At 41.3% G+C, this 17,665-nt stretch overlaps 1 protein-coding gene across 2 annotated transcripts in view; it reads right to left on the bottom strand.

Annotated features, from left to right (window-relative positions):
- LOC124555271 (AP-3 complex subunit delta-1) overlaps nt 1-17,665 on the bottom strand; it is a 269,894-nt gene that overhangs the window by 205,505 nt on the left and 46,724 nt on the right. For both annotated transcript variants that reach the window (XM_047129141.1, XM_047129140.1), the window contains exons 4-5: nt 680-808; nt 432-572 (exon numbers count right to left, since the gene is read on the bottom strand). In XM_047129141.1, coding sequence (XP_046985097.1) covers nt 432-572; nt 680-808 — 270 coding nt within the window. The remainder of the gene's footprint in view (nt 1-431; nt 573-679; nt 809-17,665) is intronic.

Here is a 17,665-nt window from a genome sequence, read left to right as displayed (position 1 = left end):
TAATGGGCCTTAAGCTCTTGACTTTCTATACTGACAGATTTCAGATGTACGCAGATTCAACTCCTGTAGTTGTCTGTATCTTACAGACTTGTTGCTCTTGAAAGCCAATAAACACTATTTAGTCCCTCACGAGATTGTAATGCCAGGAAGCATGTACAATTGTGTAGGGACTACCTTTATTATGGGCAAAATCTGTGCCAAAGATAGTATTACCAGCCACAAGACTAACACTTTTGTCAGTCAACACATTTACATTCTCTCTTCTTCTTCCCCGCCTTTGTATTTCCATGCTCTATATCTCTGTCTTCTGCCCTAACTGCCGAAAAAGTCTCTCTAATATACTGACTATTACAATCATTAAGCACTGCCTACATGAAACAGGGATATATTTAAAATATAGATGTTATGGTAATAATAAATATAATACTTACAAGAGTCATTATATCATTTGCAAGATCTCTTGACAAATCAGCATTAATAAAACAGGAAAGAGCTGACAGTGCAACTCCAGCGTCATACTGATTTTGACTATTTAAATCCTTGCGAATCATGTTTGTTGTTAACATAAGCAACTGAAAATGATAATTTTGAGTTGTCAGCAAAATTGTACAAATACGATCATTTTGTTAACTGTGCATATATTTTATTTCTTTTTTAAAAAAATCCGAAATCAACACACCTCCGTATCTGCGTGGAAGCACTGTGATGATGCTAAATAGCCAATTCTTTTGTAGGTAAATTTTGATGAGCTCATTACTTCTATTATGTTAAATCCGGCCCAGCTGATGTCATATCCCAGCATTTGGAGCTGCAACAACCAATATTTTCAATCAATAATTTGTTTTATAAATAGCTTTAGTATGCATGTGATCTACATTTTCAAAATTACTTTTCAAGTCATAAGAAAAAAGGAAGAGTGGGTTTAACTTCCCGTCGACAGTGACGTCATTAGAGATGGAGCACAAGCTCAGATCGCGTCAAGGATGGGGAAGGAAATTGGCCGCGCCCTTTGAAAGTAACCATGCCGGTATTTGCATGGAGTAGTTTATAGGGAAATCATGGAGTAGTTTATAGGGAAATCATGGAAAAGCGAAAACTGGATGGCTGGACACAGGTTTGTACTGTCGTCCTCTTAAACGTGAGTCCAGTATGCTAACCACTGTGCCACCTCACTCAGTTTACAAGTCATGGTTTCAGACACTGTCAACTGACAGATTGATCAACATCACAAATTACTTCCCATTAAAGACAAGATTTCCACTTTGGAAGTTAAAAGTTCATATAAGTTTGAGGAGACAATGTATATATGTAGTATGCACATGAAAGTTCGAGTGAATATGCCCACGATGAGCACCCACAAACAGAAAAGTGAAAACCATCTATTAAATAAATAATATGATCTTATATAAAGCAGTAGTAGCCATGATGGTCAAATTGGTGAGGTGCTAGACTATCAACCCTGGGTAGGACTGAGGGTTTTCCTCATTTCAGTCCCTCCAGGATGATGCCAGGTCAACTCAGCCTGCTATCAAATCAATTATCAGAGATGTTTCCTGGGGGTAAAAGGGCGCAGGGGCAATGAGCTCACTCCTGCTACCTCGTAGTGCCATGGTGAACAAAAGGTGGGTTGAGTGCCATAGACTTTACCTCTTTTAATATAAAGCAATAATATGGGCTCAAACATTTCAGGTTAATTAATTATATGGTTCCAATAAGTACAAACAAAAACCCTTCCTTTTGTATCATCATAATAAAACATCAGCCACAATGTTGTTCTGTGTGAAATACATCTTTTTTTCCAATACAGTAGTAATAACTCAAAAATACACATCTGAGATCTCCCAGCTCAGCTGAGAATGTTGACACGACGCACAGTCTAGCTTCCCTTACTTTAAAGATAATAAATTTATCTTATAAACTAGTATTTTGTACTGATGGCTTTGTACAGCTTCCAGGAATTTTTGGAAATTCATTACATAATATAGTGCTCTACTGTAACTTTGTTGTAACAACCCTTTTTGGTCTATATTCGGACCACCTTTGGAGTAGCAGTAAGCAAAGTTATACTTAAAGAAAGCACCCGTCTCGAGAGCATTCTATGCAGAAAAAATAATATCATACAAAAAGAATACAAGATTTTTTAAGTTACAAGTTGTGTGAAACATATAGTTCAGAAATATGATCAAATTATTTTTAGCATATGCTCAGTACTTTCTAGAGATTTCTATAACATAGACTTAGCCCTGTAGGGGTCACTCACTGACAGGCCGGAAACCCCTACTGGTTTGTTAGGATGCAGACTAAGGAGCTGTGTGGTATTGTTAGACACAATGAAACAGTATTCAAAATTATTCTATTTATTACTCAGAATGCAAGTCATTGCTGTGTTTTTTGTGATGTTGATGTTGTGGTCTTCAGTCCTGAGACTGGTTTGATGCAGCTCTCAATGCCACTCTATCCTGTGCAAGCTGCTTCATCTCCCAGTACGTACTGCAGCCTACATCCTTCTGAATCTGCTTAGTGTATTCATCTCTTGGTCTCCCTCTACGATTTTTACCCTCCACGCTGCCCTCCAATACTAAATTGGTGATCCCTTGATACCTCAGAACATGTCCTACCAACCAATCCCTTCTTCTAGTCAAGTTGTGCCACAAACTCCTCTTCTCCCCAATTCTATTCGATACCTCCTCATTAGTTATATGATCTACCCATCTAAACTTCAGCATTCTTCTGTAGCACCACATTTTGAAAGCTTCTATTCTCTTCTTGTCCAAACTATTTATCATCCATGTTTCACTTCCATACATTGCTACACTCCATACAAATACTTTCAGAAATGACTTCCCGACACTTAAATCCATACTCAATGTTAACAAATTTCAGAAACGCTTTCCTTGCCATTGCCAGTCTACATTTTATATCCTCCCTACTTCAACCATCATCAGTTATATTGCTCCCCAAACAGCAAAACTCCTTTACTACTTTAAGTGTCTCATTTCCTAATCCAATTCCCTCGGCATCACCCAAGTTAACTCAACTACATTCCATTATCTTCGTTTTGCTTTTGTTGATATTCATCTTATATCCTCCTTTCAAGACACTGTCCATTCCGTTCAACTGCTCTTCCAAGTCCTTTGTTGTCTCTGACAGAATTACAATGTCATTGGCGAACCTCGAAGTTTTTATTTCTTCTCCATGGATTTTAATACCCACTCTGAATTTTTCTTTTGTTTCCTTTACTGCTTGCTCAATATACAGATTGAATAACATCGGGGATAGGCTACAACCCTGTCTCACTCCCTTCCCAACCACTGCTTCCCTTTCATGTCCCTTGACTCTTACAACTGGCATCTGGTTTCTGTAAAAATTGTAAATAGTCTTTTGCTCCCTGTATTTTACCCCTGCCACCTTAAGAATTTGAAAGAGTATTCCAGTCAACATTGTCAACAGCTTTCTCTAAGTCTACAAACGCTAGAAACGTAGGTTTGCCTTTCCTTAATCTAGCTTCTAAGATAAGTCGTAGGGTCAGTATTGCCTCATGTGTTCCAATATTTCTATGGAATCCAAACTGATCTTCCCTGAGGTCGGCTTCTACGTTTTTCCATTCGTCTGTAAAGAATTCGCATTAGTATTTTGCAGCCATGGCTTATTAAACTGATTGTTTGGTAATTTTCACATCTGTCAGCACCTGCTTTCTTTGGGATTAGAATTATTATATTCTTCTTGAAGTCTGAGGGTATTTCGCCTGTCCCATACAGTTTGCTCACCAGATGGTAGAGTTTTGTCAGGACTGGCTCTCCCAAGGCTGTCAACAGTTCTAATGGAATGTTGTTTACACCCGGGGCCTTGTTTCGACTCAGGTCTTTCAGTGCTCTGTCAAACTCTTCACTCAGTATCATATCTCCCATTTCATCTTCGTCTACATCCTCTTCCATTTCCATAATATTGCCCTCAAATACATCGCCCTTTTGTAGACCCTCTATATACTCCTTCCAACTTTCTGCTTTCCCTTCTTTTCTTAGAACTGGGTTTCCATCTGAGCTCTTGATATTCATACAAGTGGTTCTCTTTTCTCCAACGGTCTCGTTAATTTTCCTGTAGACAGTATCTATCTTACCCCTAGTGAGATAAGCCTCTACATCCTTACATTTGTCCTCTAGCCATGCCTGCTTAGCCATTTTGCACTTCCTGTCAACCTCATTTTTGAGACGTTTGTATTCCTTTTTGCCTGCTTCATTTACTGCATTTTTATATTTTCTCCTTTCATCAATTAAATTCAATATTTCTTCTGTTACCCAAGGATTTCTACTAGCCCTAGTCTTTTTACCTACTTGATCCTCTGCTGCCTTCACTACTTCATTCCTCAAAGCTACCCATTCTTCTTCTACTGTATTTCTTTCCCCCATACCTGTCAATTGATCCCTTATGCTCTCCCTGAAACTCTGTACACTTCTGGTTTAGTCAGTTTATCCAGGTCCCATCTCCTTAAATTCCCACCTTTTTGCAGTTTCTTCAGTTTTAGTTTTTTGTGATATATGGTGTGTATGTAATCTGGAGAGGAATCCACTCCATCCAAAAGTGGACACACTGCTGCCGAGGATGCTGCATCAGCTGAGAAAGAAAGTCGATGACACCTCGGTGCAGCAGTTTGCTGCCCACTGGCAAGGAAGGCATGCCTCATCAGTAGCCCTGCTTGGAGATGGCAGTGACCACTGTGTGTGTGTGTGTGTGTGTGTGTGTGTGTGTGTGTGTGTGTGTGTGTGTGTGTGTGTGTGTGTGTTTTTCAGATGCCATCTTTGGGAGTATTCAATCCCTCCCAAATCACTGCCTTTGATTGACCGCAATGACATGTCACCATGTCATGCTTAATGCTGAACTTTGCCTCAGACATACAACATGTCTAGCTATTGCCTTCTAACATGCAAACAGGTCAATTGATTCAAAAACTAAACCACCTGGTACACCCTGGAAGCATAACGCGTTAAGTTATTTGCACCAAGTCGTATGACTATTTCAGTATGTAAGCACATGTAGTAGCAACCACAATGAAATTCGTCCAATGTCATAAAAAGTACCTGCAAGACTACTTCACTGGGTAGCTAGTTTGTAAAGTCTAACATAGCTTTGTCAATTCCATTGTGCATATGATTTAGTTAGCCCCAATTCAGTGTTTCAGGCTTACACTTTAAAGTTACCATTGTCATTGGAGGAAGTACTTGCCATTGAGAAGACTCAAAAAAAGTCTCTTCAGCGGTTCAAGAAACAATGCAGAACTTAGTTCTAGATATAAGCATTCACTGTCTTTTTCATTTGATGATTCTTCACCTTTTCCACACAGCCCTATCGCACACAAAAATTGTAAGAAAAGGACACGACAAATTTGGACACAGATGGTGTGTGCCAAGAGTCATGAAATAGATTAAAAGAAATATTTATTAACAATATCTGTACAGCATTACTGCTGACTTTCACGTCAGGTGGGATTGAGTGATAACTGTGTTAAGTCGAATTCACGGTTCAATTTTACATATAAACACATACAAATTACGTTCAATTGAGACAGAGACTACAGAATTTAGAAGTAAATGTTTAATAAAATGTTCAATGATAGAATAAATTATATTACAGAACAGTATTATGCATTGCAATAATGTAAACCAAAATTATAGTAACATAGGTTTCATAAGATGTAACAATGTCATTTGAAGAGTTTTTTTTTTTCCTTCACAGAAAATTTTTTCCTAGCATGCTAATGTATTTATTATTCCCCTTTTGTTGCATGTAGCAGCAACACACATTTTGTTGGAGTTATTTTTCTAAAATTTGTGACGCTTTTTCAACTAAACTGAGACCTTCTGTCAACTCTGCCATCGTCATTTCATTTTCTGAAAGACTCAAGATATTCAATGTTTTTGTACATCTACAAACTCCACAAGCCAATATACAGAATGTGACGGAAGGTGCCCTGTACCACTACTAGTAATTTTCTTACCTGTGCCACTCACAAACGGAACAAAGGAAAAAAAAGACTATCAACTATGCCTCCGTATGAGCCCTAATTTCTCATATTTTCATGGTCCTTAAGCGAGATGTATGTTGGTGGCAGTAGAATCGTTCTGCAGTCAGCTTGAAATGCCAGTTCTCTAAATTTTTTCAACAGTGTTCCTTGAAAAGAATGTCACCTTCCCTCCAGAGAATCCAATATGAGTTCACAAAGCATCTCTGTAACACCTGTGTGCTGTTCGAAATCTTGCAGCACACCTCTGAATTGCTTCGGTAACTTCCTTTATTCCAACCTGGTATGGATCCCAAAAACTCTAGCAGTACTCAAGAATAGGTTTACTAGCATCCCACATGTGGCCTCATTTACAGATGAACCACACTTCCCCAAAATTCTGCCAATAAATCAATGTCAAACAATTCACATTCCCTATCACACTCTTCACATGCTTGTTCCATTTCATATCGCTTTGCAACGTTACGCCCCAATGTTTAAACAACGTGGCAGTGTCGAGCAGGACACTGCTAATGCTGTATCCAAATATTACAGGTTTGTTTTTCCTACTCATCCGCATTAACTTACACTTCTCTAAATTTTGAGCTAGCTGCCATTCATCACACAACCTATAAATTTTGTTTAAGTCATCTTGTATCATCCTACAGTCACTCAATTTCAATACCCTTCTGTATACCACAGCATCATCAGCAAACAACTGCAGATTGCTGTCCATCCGATCATTTACATATATAGAAAATAATAGTTGTCCAATCACTCTTCCCTGGGGCACTACTGATGATACTCCTGTCTCCGATGAACACTCGTCGTCAAGAACTACATACTGGGTTCTATTACTTAAGTAGTCTTTGAGTCACTCTCACTTCTGGTAACTTATTTCATATGCTCGTACTTTCGTTAACAGTCTGCAGTGGGGCATCCTGTCAAATGCTTGCCGGAAATCTACAAATATGGAATCTTCCTGCTGCCCTTCATCCATGATTTGCAGGATATCATGTGAGAGGAGATCAAGCTGAATTTTGCATGAGTGATGCTTTCTAAAACCGTGCTGATTCATGGACATAAGCTTCTTGGCCTCTAGAAAATTTACTGTATTTGAATTGGGAATATGTTCAAGGATTGCGCAGCAAACTTATGTTAGGGATATTGGTCTGTAATTTTCCAGGTCTGTTCTTTTACCGTTCTTAAATACAGCGAGTCACCTGCATGTTTTTCCAGTCGCTTGGGACTTTGCGCTGGGAGAAGAGATTTGCGATAAAGTACAGGCCTAATGCCATGGAGTTCTCTTTATAAAACTGAACTGGTATTCCATTCAGACCTAGTGACTCAATTGCTTTTAACTCATTCAGTTCCTTCTCTGTGGCAGGAATGCTTATTACTATGTCATTCATACTGGAGTCTGTGTGATGGTCAAATGACGGTATGTTTGGATGATTCTCTTGTGTGAACAATTTCTTAAAAGCAAAATTTAAAACTTCAGCTTTCAATTTGCTATCTTCAACTTCCACACCAGACTAGTAAACAAGTGGCTGGATGGAAGCCGTAGACCACCTTAGTGATTTCACACAGGACCAGAACTTTCTCAGGTTCACAGCCAGATCTTCTGCGAAGGCACGATAGTGGTAGTTATTCAGGCATAACAATAAACGATGGCATGAAGATTATGAACGCAAGAGTAAAGAAGGACCGCACCATGACAGGAGCGCCCTCTAGCCAAAGAGAATATAAGCGCCGCACCTGCAAGCCTCGGCCACACAGTAGTCTCACAATACTAGATGGCACAGTATTAGGACAGTACTAGACCAGGCCTAGAGGAGAACACTACAATAGCAGTGATGTGTAATACATATCAATTGCTTACATGGACCTTGTATACAGCAAAGGAATTTGATTGTTTGCATGTCACCCATCACTTCCAACACCATTGCAAATTCAAAGTTTAGTGTTGTCAATCTGCTATTCGTAATAAAACTACTAATGTGATTCGCTTGAATTGTTGTATAGCATTCCGAGAAGGCAGCATCCTTTAGGCACCCTATATGAGACAAGTGGGCAGGACCCCACATTTGGCGATGAGTATCTGTTGAACCCAGTGCTGGACAGCCAAGGGATTTTTTTGTCTTTTGCTGGCACCTTAATTCTTTCTTTTCTTTACTTTTCAGGGGCTTTTCCTTGCTTTAACAGTTTCTTGTAGTTTTTGCTAATCAGTGTTTTCAGGTGGGCGTTGCAGAAAATTTCTTTGCTTGCTTGCTTTGTCTGTTTGTTTGTTGCATTCGTGTCTTTCAAAATGCCCACCCCACCTCTCCCACCCCTGCTCAACGTCACAGCTGCAAATAGTAAATACCACACAGCTAACACAGATGCAGCAGATCTCTATGTTACTCAACACGGTGCAGCAGCTACTGGCCAACACTGCGCACCCAACCGAGCAAGCTACACCTACTACAGCTGCCACACCACCTTTTGGACAGTTTCATGAACAAGAATACAAATGGCTCAAGTGGTTGTCCCAGTTTGAGGCCCACCTCCTAGCTCACAAAGTGTCAGGTACTGTGAACAAAAACTCTATCCTAACACCACTCCGAGAGTACTGGATCACAACCCAGTGGTAGCGTCACTAACAAACTGATTGGCCCCGACACAGACTTTGACACTTCTGCTGCATCTTGTCACACTAATGCTCAGGATTCTGAACTGTTTCAGTGTTTTCTGCTGAACTATAGGAAAATTGCAAAGGCCACAGAAGCTGATTCAGATTTGAACATTTTGCTAACATACATTCGCACATCTTGGCCTCGTTCCTTGAACAGCATAAAGGAACTCTGCAGTGCGCTGATACTTTGCACGTCGGCATAACCTCGCTGTACAGAAAGGTGTGACTCTAGTTCAAAATGACAGTGGACAGTCACATGTGTCAATCCCTAAAGCTTTGCAAAAGGAAGTGTTGCAGTTACTTCACCAAGGACACTGGGGGATTGTTTGTATGGAGCAGGTAGAGCATTGACACTAAACTTGACATGGTATGGACACACAAATGGAACAGATGATTTCGTAGTGTCATGCATGTACAGAAAATCAGTCCACTCCGCCACAAAAATTTTCTGCTTAGCTTAAGTCACAATTGCCATGGCAACATGTGCAAATAAGCTTTGCGGGACCTTTTTGGAACACTCGTCGGTTGATTGTGGTTGACTCGTATAGCAAGTTTTCTTTTGCTGCACCAACGAACTCGACAACGTCACATAGCATAATTCGTGTTGTCCTTTGTTTTTTGCCTAGAAGGTTTACCTGAAGTAATAGTGTCAGACAATGGCCCTCAGTTCACATCAAATGAATTTGAAACATTCTATGAACGCAATGGCATACAGAATCTAACTAGTGCACTGTTCCACGCACAGTCAAACGGCAAAGTGGAACATTTTGTCAGAACCTTCAAGTAGCAGATGGCCAAACATCATTCTGCAGACACCAGGGATCAAGCACTGTATGCGTTTCTCACCCCTTATCATTCGCACCCACGAGACGGCCCATCGCCAGCAGAATTGCTTTGCAGCCACCACCACCAACACTGGACACTGCTCAACCAGCTCCAACCTCCTAGGCATCTGGCACTGAAGGAAAGCCACAAGTATCGCTTTGCGCTGCATGATATTGTCTTTTACAGGGCTTTCAGTGGCAGCCCGTCAACTTGGCACTTGCATATATCTTATTTCAGGTCCAGATGGCTTGCAGTGCCGGCATCAAAATCAATTTCGCTTCTGTCATGTGCACGATGATTCTGTAGTGTCTCCTCCCCCAGATTCACAGGTCCAGAGGACAAGGAGGCACAGCAGCCACCAGAGGGTGTCCTCACGACACTGCGGGACGACCCCACGGAGATGGAATCTTCGCCTCCTCTCGTCCTACCGATGGAACTGGACCCGCCCACACCACCTTCTTCATCTGGTTCCTGGCATCAGGAGGTGGATGCATACCCTTCTGGTCGTTTTCCGGGGGACATTTCCACCAGAGCGCAGGCCTGATGGCAGGGTACAACTGGAAGCTTGAAGTCCCCTGCAGCCAGAGCTTCCGGTCCCGCGAGGCACCCACTCTCCTTCCTCCCCCGCCATGGTCGCACTCCCTACACGATGACGATCTATTGCTTTGGGTGGAGGGGGGGGGGGGGGGGGGGGGGAATGTTCCGGCATAATGATAAGCGATGGCACGAAGGTGAAGACTGCAAGAGCAAAGAAGGCTGCACCACGACAGGAGCGCTCTCTAGCTGAAGAGAATATAAGCGCCGCTCCAGCCAGTCTCGGCCACACAGTACTAGACAGCACAGTATTAGAACAGTACTAGACCTGGCCTAGCGGAGAGCACTACGATAGCAGTGACATGTAATCCTCCGTATCAATTGCTTACATGGACCTTGTATACAGCAAGGGACTTTGATTGATTGCATGTTGCCAATCGCTTGCAACACCGATGTAAATTCAAAGTTAAGTATTGTCAATTTGCTTATTTGTGGTAAACACTACTAATGTGATTTCCTTGAATTACTGTATAGCATTCCAAGAATGCAGCAACCTTTACGCACCCTATACAAGATGAGTCGGCAGGATCCCACAGTAACAGTTGTAGGCTCGTGGACAGATGTTTTCACAGATACACGAATCTCTACTAACCTTATGCACGAATCTCAACTAATCTTGCCTGTTGTTCTTTGTGCATTCTCTTTTGAACTGAGAGTGCAACAGCCTTTGTTTCCTCACCATTTTCCGAATGTCATTGTTAAACCACGGTGGGTCTTTTCCCTCCTTAGTCCACTTACTGGGCACTCAGTTCTCCCAAACACAATTTACAGTCTGTTTTAACTTCGCCCATAATTCCTCTATGCCTATCTTACTGGAACTAAGTGATCTCAGTTCACTAAGTGAGACACAAACAACTGCTTATTTTGTCTTTCTAGTAGGAACACTCTCCTGGCCTCGAGTGATTTATGAACTTTTGTAACCATAATTGCTATAATGACATCATGATCACTAATTCCTGACTCTATACTGATGCTGTCTTTAACAATTAACAATTATTTCCTACAGTCCAGCATGTATGTAGCCATAAGGTCTACGATATTTCGATTATGTGTGGACTCCATAATTAACAGCCCAAGACTGTTTTCAGAAAGCAAGATCAAAAGTACTATCAAGGCTGGCTGTCTGTACCCCCTACAAGGAATGCATGGACATCCCAGTCTATACTTCATAAGTTAAAGTCACCTCCAACTAGTAGTGAATGATCTGTATATTTACACGCTATTGACCGCAGACTTTCTTTGAAAGACCCTCAAACTGTCATAGTGCAATCAGATGGTGTGTAAAACCGAACAATTAACTTGGTTTTCCCCAGACGTCTTATGCGTGACCAGATAACTTCACTGTCACACTCAACTTCGACCTTAATAGAGGGAATATTTTTGTCAACTGCAATGAACACTCCCCCTCCTATAGCGTCTAATTGTCTTTCCAATGTACATTCTATGACTCGCTAAGTCTCAGAGTTTTCTAATTCTAGTGTCAGCCAACTCTCGATCCCAAGAATAATCTGAGTGCAAGAACTTTCATGGAGGGCAGCAAATTCGCGAACTTTGTTACCAATACGTCGACAATTTACTGATAAAATTTTGACAGTCTAGGTGTCTTTCCTCTGATTGCCATCTGACCTCTCTCTCTCTCTCTCTCTCTCTCTCTCTCTCTCTCTCTCTCTCTGTCTCACACACACTGTGTGTGTGTGTGTGTGTGTGTGTGTGTGTGTGTGTGTGTGTGTGTGTGTGTGTGTGTGTGTTTTTTTTTGTTTTCAGAGTACCTCGAATTACCGCCTAGCCCAAAAAACCCCATGTGCACTCCACGAGTATTCTGCTACCCAAGTAGCTGATTCCTTTGTGCAGTGCACCCCTGATGTCTCAAGAAGAGTTCTACAAATCCCCACCCAATAACGCAGGTCTAGGTATCTATAGCCAAGACCATTGCAGAGTCGACAAAGCCTTTGGTTGAGACTCTCCCCTTGGCTACAAACCAAAGGACCCCAATCAACTCTGGGAACAACACTGGGAATTGCAAGTAGTTCTTGCTCTCAGTGCGTGAGGCCAGCAACCTTCACCACCTCCACCAGCCGCCTGTAATAACTGAGGATGGTAAAAGAACCCATTCGACAGGCGTTGTCGGTACCGACATGAGTCACAAGTTGCAGATGACTACACCCTTCACCTTCAGGCTCGATGCCCACAGGCAAGGTCACCTCCACATCTCGGATGAGGTCCCCCACCTGACATATTGAATGCACATTGCATTTCTTTATAGCCCTGAACACTATCTCCCTAATGAGCTCCATAATGTGCCTAATGCTGGAGCTCCTAATAACTATAGTCCAATTAAAATTATTTGATAGCTGACGCTTCACACATTGTATTTGGTTTCTTCTGAAAAGAGTACTCAACATCAAGGCCGAACTATTTGCCATTGCCAAATTGCCACAACAATTAGTTCACTTTCAATTCCTTGTCCGGCTTTCTTTCTTGTCATGTTTGGATCCTGAATCCTGGGTCTGCGTCTTTTATTTCATATTTCATCACATATGATAACCATACCAAAAACAATACAAACAGACAATGATGCTAACAAAATATGTTTCATACACAGCAATAACTGAATAGTACTGGATCCTTCCACACAAGATGTGATTCAGCAAATATATACAGTAGTTATAATCACAGACAACGGCTTGCATTAGACAAGCTTCACACGACATTTCGTCAAGCCGAATTTTTGAAGGTTGTCAATCGTTGTGACTATGACACCACATTCATAAACACAACAGCCTTCAACAGTGTAATGACACAGCATGGTGTTTGCGTTCAGCCTGACGTGTACAAGGTCGGAGGTTCTAATCTTGTCAAATGCAGAGAAAATTTTTATTTTTCTAAATCTAATCAAAAGACTGATAACAAGTTTAATTCAATTATTTGGTTTAAATGTAATTTTTTACTTCTAATACTCTGCTGCATCATTTTCATCGTCATACTGACTTTTTTAATTGCTCTTATTTTTTCTTCTTATCACTTTTTTTTTGTTTGGAATCTGACTGTCACCTATAATTTACACCCAAGTGTCAACCAGGACTGCTCATCATTTTGTAATGTGGTGTCCCCTGTACCCAGAGTGAGGATAGTTTCAGGTAACCAATGACAGAGAGGAACTACAGTTCGCTTTTACCACTAAAACTGAAATTTTGCTGCAGAAGATGGCTATGGGAACAAACATATTATGAAATTTTTTCTGTCTTGAGTTTGCTCATAGAGGTTAGCCTTAAACGCCGTGAACAAAGCAATCGTGATTTTAGTTCTACCACAGGTTGTTGACTGCCGTTCCGTTTTCTCAGATACATTGAACAAGGTTGTGGTTAGGTTAAGACACGAGTTTAAACTCGCAGCTATAAAACATGTCATGTGCGGCAACTGTCTCAGGCCACTTTAAACTAGCTGTCAACAGAGCACCTCCCGTATTCATCATACCTCATGGCGGCCACTTCTAACATTGCTCCGTCTTGTATATTAACAGCATTTGTGAAGTGACCCGCCATGTTCGTGTGTCGCTTGTAACCGAGTGATAGCCACCACCGGATGTGGACACTGTAGCAGCAAACAACAGACGTCAACTGGCAAGCAATTTTAATCAGACTATCACAACCCTGTGTCCACATGTACCAGTCCGGACCCTGCCAAAGGAACGGCGACCTGTTCACTCACAGGCCAAATAGGTGAGGTCAGCCACTCAGCCTCCATACTGGCCCTTCGCCTAGAGTGATTTGAACATTTGACCACCCTCCACTCACCCTGCTGTGAGGGCAGATCCACCGCATCGCGTATGGAGGCGCCTCAGCAGCAGAGACCATGTGCGAAACAAGGGACACTGGGGGCTGCTGGTTCCCCTTGGGTTTCAGTGGTTAAAAAAATAAGCAGTTCTTTCCAGACTCCGTTTAAAGGTTCCTGTGAAATTTCATTCCAAGGTTGTCCAATAATTCCCATGGCTTCATCCAATAGTTCTCATGGCATATAAAACACTGAATTGCTTCCAAAAGTCATTAACAGAGAGCTCTTTGTTTCGTCTCATAGGTTCATGTAGATGCGCAAAAGATCCTCTTGTGTCGTAAGCTTTAAATGTTTTAACGACTCCCTGCTCCATTGGTTGAAGCAGGCTGGTCGTATTCAGTGACAAAAATACAAGTTTCACATGTAGGGCAAAATCAGTAACAGGAGAATGACCTGGTGCATCATCAATTAATAGTAGCACTTTAAATGTTTTTTTTTTATAATCAGCAATAACGTCTGACTTCAGATATGAAGTGGCGAACAAACCTGTCTTCAGAAAGGGATGCTGTCACCCACGCTTTAGCATTCGACTTCCAAATCAAGGGCAATGCACCTTTCAGATATATTTTTTAACATTCTCGGTTATTCTGAGTGATAAAACTAAGAGGGGATTTAATTTACAATCACCTGCTGCATTCACGCCAACCATCGCTGTCAATCGATCTTTGGCGGCTTGAGAACCTGCAAGGGTTCTCTCTTCACACACGATAGAATTTCTTTTAGGCATCTTCTTCCAGAAAAGACCTGTTTTGCCCAAGCTAAGTATGGTTTGGCTGGTATCGCCACATTCGTCTATCATTGCCTCGACTTCTTCTGGACACAGCGACGCAGTCTCTTTATCAGAAATACTTTTAACTGGCTAAACTAACAGTTATGCTATGCCAAATACACCAACTTTCAAATCGGATAAACTAACCGTTTCTAGCTTTCAACATTTCATTTTTGGGCACCTCTCCAGCTTCTTTAATGCTCTCAAAAATCTGCTTAGCTTCAGAGCATCCATTGTCCTGATCATCTGGGTGGTAACACCATGACATTTACGAATGATACCTGAATTCAAAGGCTGAGCATTATTCACAGCTTTGAGAATTTTTTCTTTACCTTTATAATCGTTCTGATTGCTGAATAAGATAGATCAAACTTCTCTGCCAACTCATAAATTTTAATTTTTGCATAGAAGGCTCTGATAACATCAAGTTTACATTCCAAAAGCAATTACTTTATTGTCTGGTACAAAAGAAATAATTCTGCTGCGTTTGGATGACATAGTTATGATCTACCAATCGAGCCAGCTCCGTGATTCTGCACGAAACACGTCCGAACCTACCGTAATTCTAACACTGTGAGGGTGGAGTGGGGGAATAGAGCTGCGCGGCTCTCGAACATATGACTCGCGCACCTCCCGATTTGCATAAAACGGAGTAGCATCAGTCGCGGTATTGCTGTACAATTTTCTCTCTGTGAGCATCTACACACTTTTCCACCGAATCTCCCATGCCCGGTATGCCCCTTCAAAGTAGTAGTAATAGCCGCTTGGATGGCCACAATGCTACCAAAACAGTGTCCTTCCGGTACATTCTTGACCTTGGGGAACAAAAAGACAGCCAGCACTAGGTCGGGACTGAAGGGTGGTTGCTGCGGATTTTCCAGGAACTCTGGATGCAGAGTGACGTGCAGGCCTGGATCTGGATTGGTGGGGAGGGAGGAGGGGGGGGGGGGGTGTCAAACCAGAGTATCTGCAGTTTCTGGGGGGGGGGGGGGGGGGGGGGCACCAAATTCATATTCTTGAAGAAAAAACCCTTGTTTCACAAAGTGCCTAGCATCCAAAGCACGTTGGTCTACCGATTATTCACATGATTTTGAAAAGCATCCCTGATGGTTTTTCAACATTTTTGATCACATTCTAAGTTGATTTCTGAATGAATCATAAGTTGAGTTTGGAATGCGTACATAATGTACGTGATTGTCTTTGCCAGGGGAATCCTCGTCGCATCTAGAAATAAATAAATAAAAGCTTTCCCGCAGACAAAAGAGGATCGGACCATACGAGCTGAGCCGAATAAACTCAAAAGGCTGAGTGCCAATCACTGTTTGTCTATGTGGCTGTGAGAATGATCAGCCTTGTTATAATTATTAGCTAAACCCATAGATTCAGACTACCAGAGTGGAAACCAATGACTAAGAGGAATAACGAGTAAGAAATCTTACGTATTATCTTCTCCGTGTATCCAAGGAAATGAAATTGACAGAAAATTTTTGGCAGAACACTACACTACTAAGGATCAGTAGTACAGTTCCCGGTTAGCAGTAAGTTCTGTTCTCGGAATAGCGTGGAATACGTGTTGTACGAACACATAATAACGCCTAACCGGAAAATATACGCGGGATAAGTGAACTGGTGATTCTGGAATGCTTAGTGAAGTTAAAAGGAGAATAAGTATTGACAATGACTGGAATAGTTACAGAATTAGTGATGACAAGATTGATTGATAGAATGAAGGAGAAGAAACAGGGACATCACACAGATTATATGGAAGACTATGATGATTCCAAATTTATATGAAGAGTTCGTACTATTCCTACTTTTCGATATCACCCTTGAGAAACTGGAGCATATGAATGAAATTTGAAACTTTTTCCTAATATAAAACATTCTGCTTGTGGTGGGCCGAATAGACATCTGCTAATGGTACTTCGTGAATTATATTCTGTCGTGTTATTTATGTACATGAGAGAGATAAAAATGACCATTTCTGCCAAAACAGTCTCGCTTATTTGGCATGTGTAAAAGGAAGCAAACCATGTAATGCTGTAGCAAGATTAGAGAGACGAAAAAATAAATAAAAATAAAAAATGCTGAGACCTAAGGACTGAAGAAATGTGTACTGTTTTGCTTGTGTCTCATCTTTGTTGGTTTTGTTCCCTACACTCCATCCAACTTGTAGAGTTACTAGAGTGTGTAATATTCCGGCACTGTAGCGGCAGGCGTAGCAACGACTTGAGGTGGGGGGCCACGAGATGCTTACACAGTGGAATGCCATCTCGGTACGCTGACTGTACGGTGATACGCCGCACAGCACAAGTGGCACAGCCGTGATGCTGTGGAAGTAGTGTCGAATGTTCGTTGGCTCACTAGCGATTTTTTGTCTCTAGAACGGGCGTATATTTAAGTTTTTGAGGATAGCTACAAGCTGCACTTACTATGTTTTATTTACAGGTTTTTCTCCTTCATATAACATGAGAATCACCACACACACTAGACTTCACAGTTTAAAGTATAGTGGTTGGCTGTGATTTTAAAAGAGCTGTCACTAAAAATTTAATTCCAACAGTCATTGTTTCCCCTGCAAGAAATGCCTCCCTTCGCTAAGAGTGTGTATTTAATGCATTTAAAAATACTGGAGTATAGAGAGGAATTTGGAGACAGCATTAAAGCTGATAGAGTTTTATCGTGAACGGGAATTCTTATTGACAGCCACGAACTGCAATTACCAAAACAAACTGAAAAGACTAGATGCTCTAAGGGAGATAACATAGCTATTCAAAAGTGACATGCACAATGTGATAAAGATGTCTATTGAATTCTTTCCACTATGAACGACAAAGAAAAACAAACCAAACTGGTAGCTACTAATAACTTCCTGTTGCAGGTAAAGTTCTCCGAAAAGAGGTGTTGTCTTTGGAAATTTTAGGGTCTACACATTTCAATAACAATTCAAAATCTGTAGCTTTGATTAGGAAACAAA

This window comes from Schistocerca americana, chromosome X (genome assembly GCF_021461395.2).
Source record: "Schistocerca americana isolate TAMUIC-IGC-003095 chromosome X, iqSchAmer2.1, whole genome shotgun sequence".
Taxonomy (NCBI): domain Eukaryota; kingdom Metazoa; phylum Arthropoda; class Insecta; order Orthoptera; family Acrididae; genus Schistocerca; species Schistocerca americana.
This window is presented reverse-complemented; position numbering and strand designations above follow the sequence as displayed.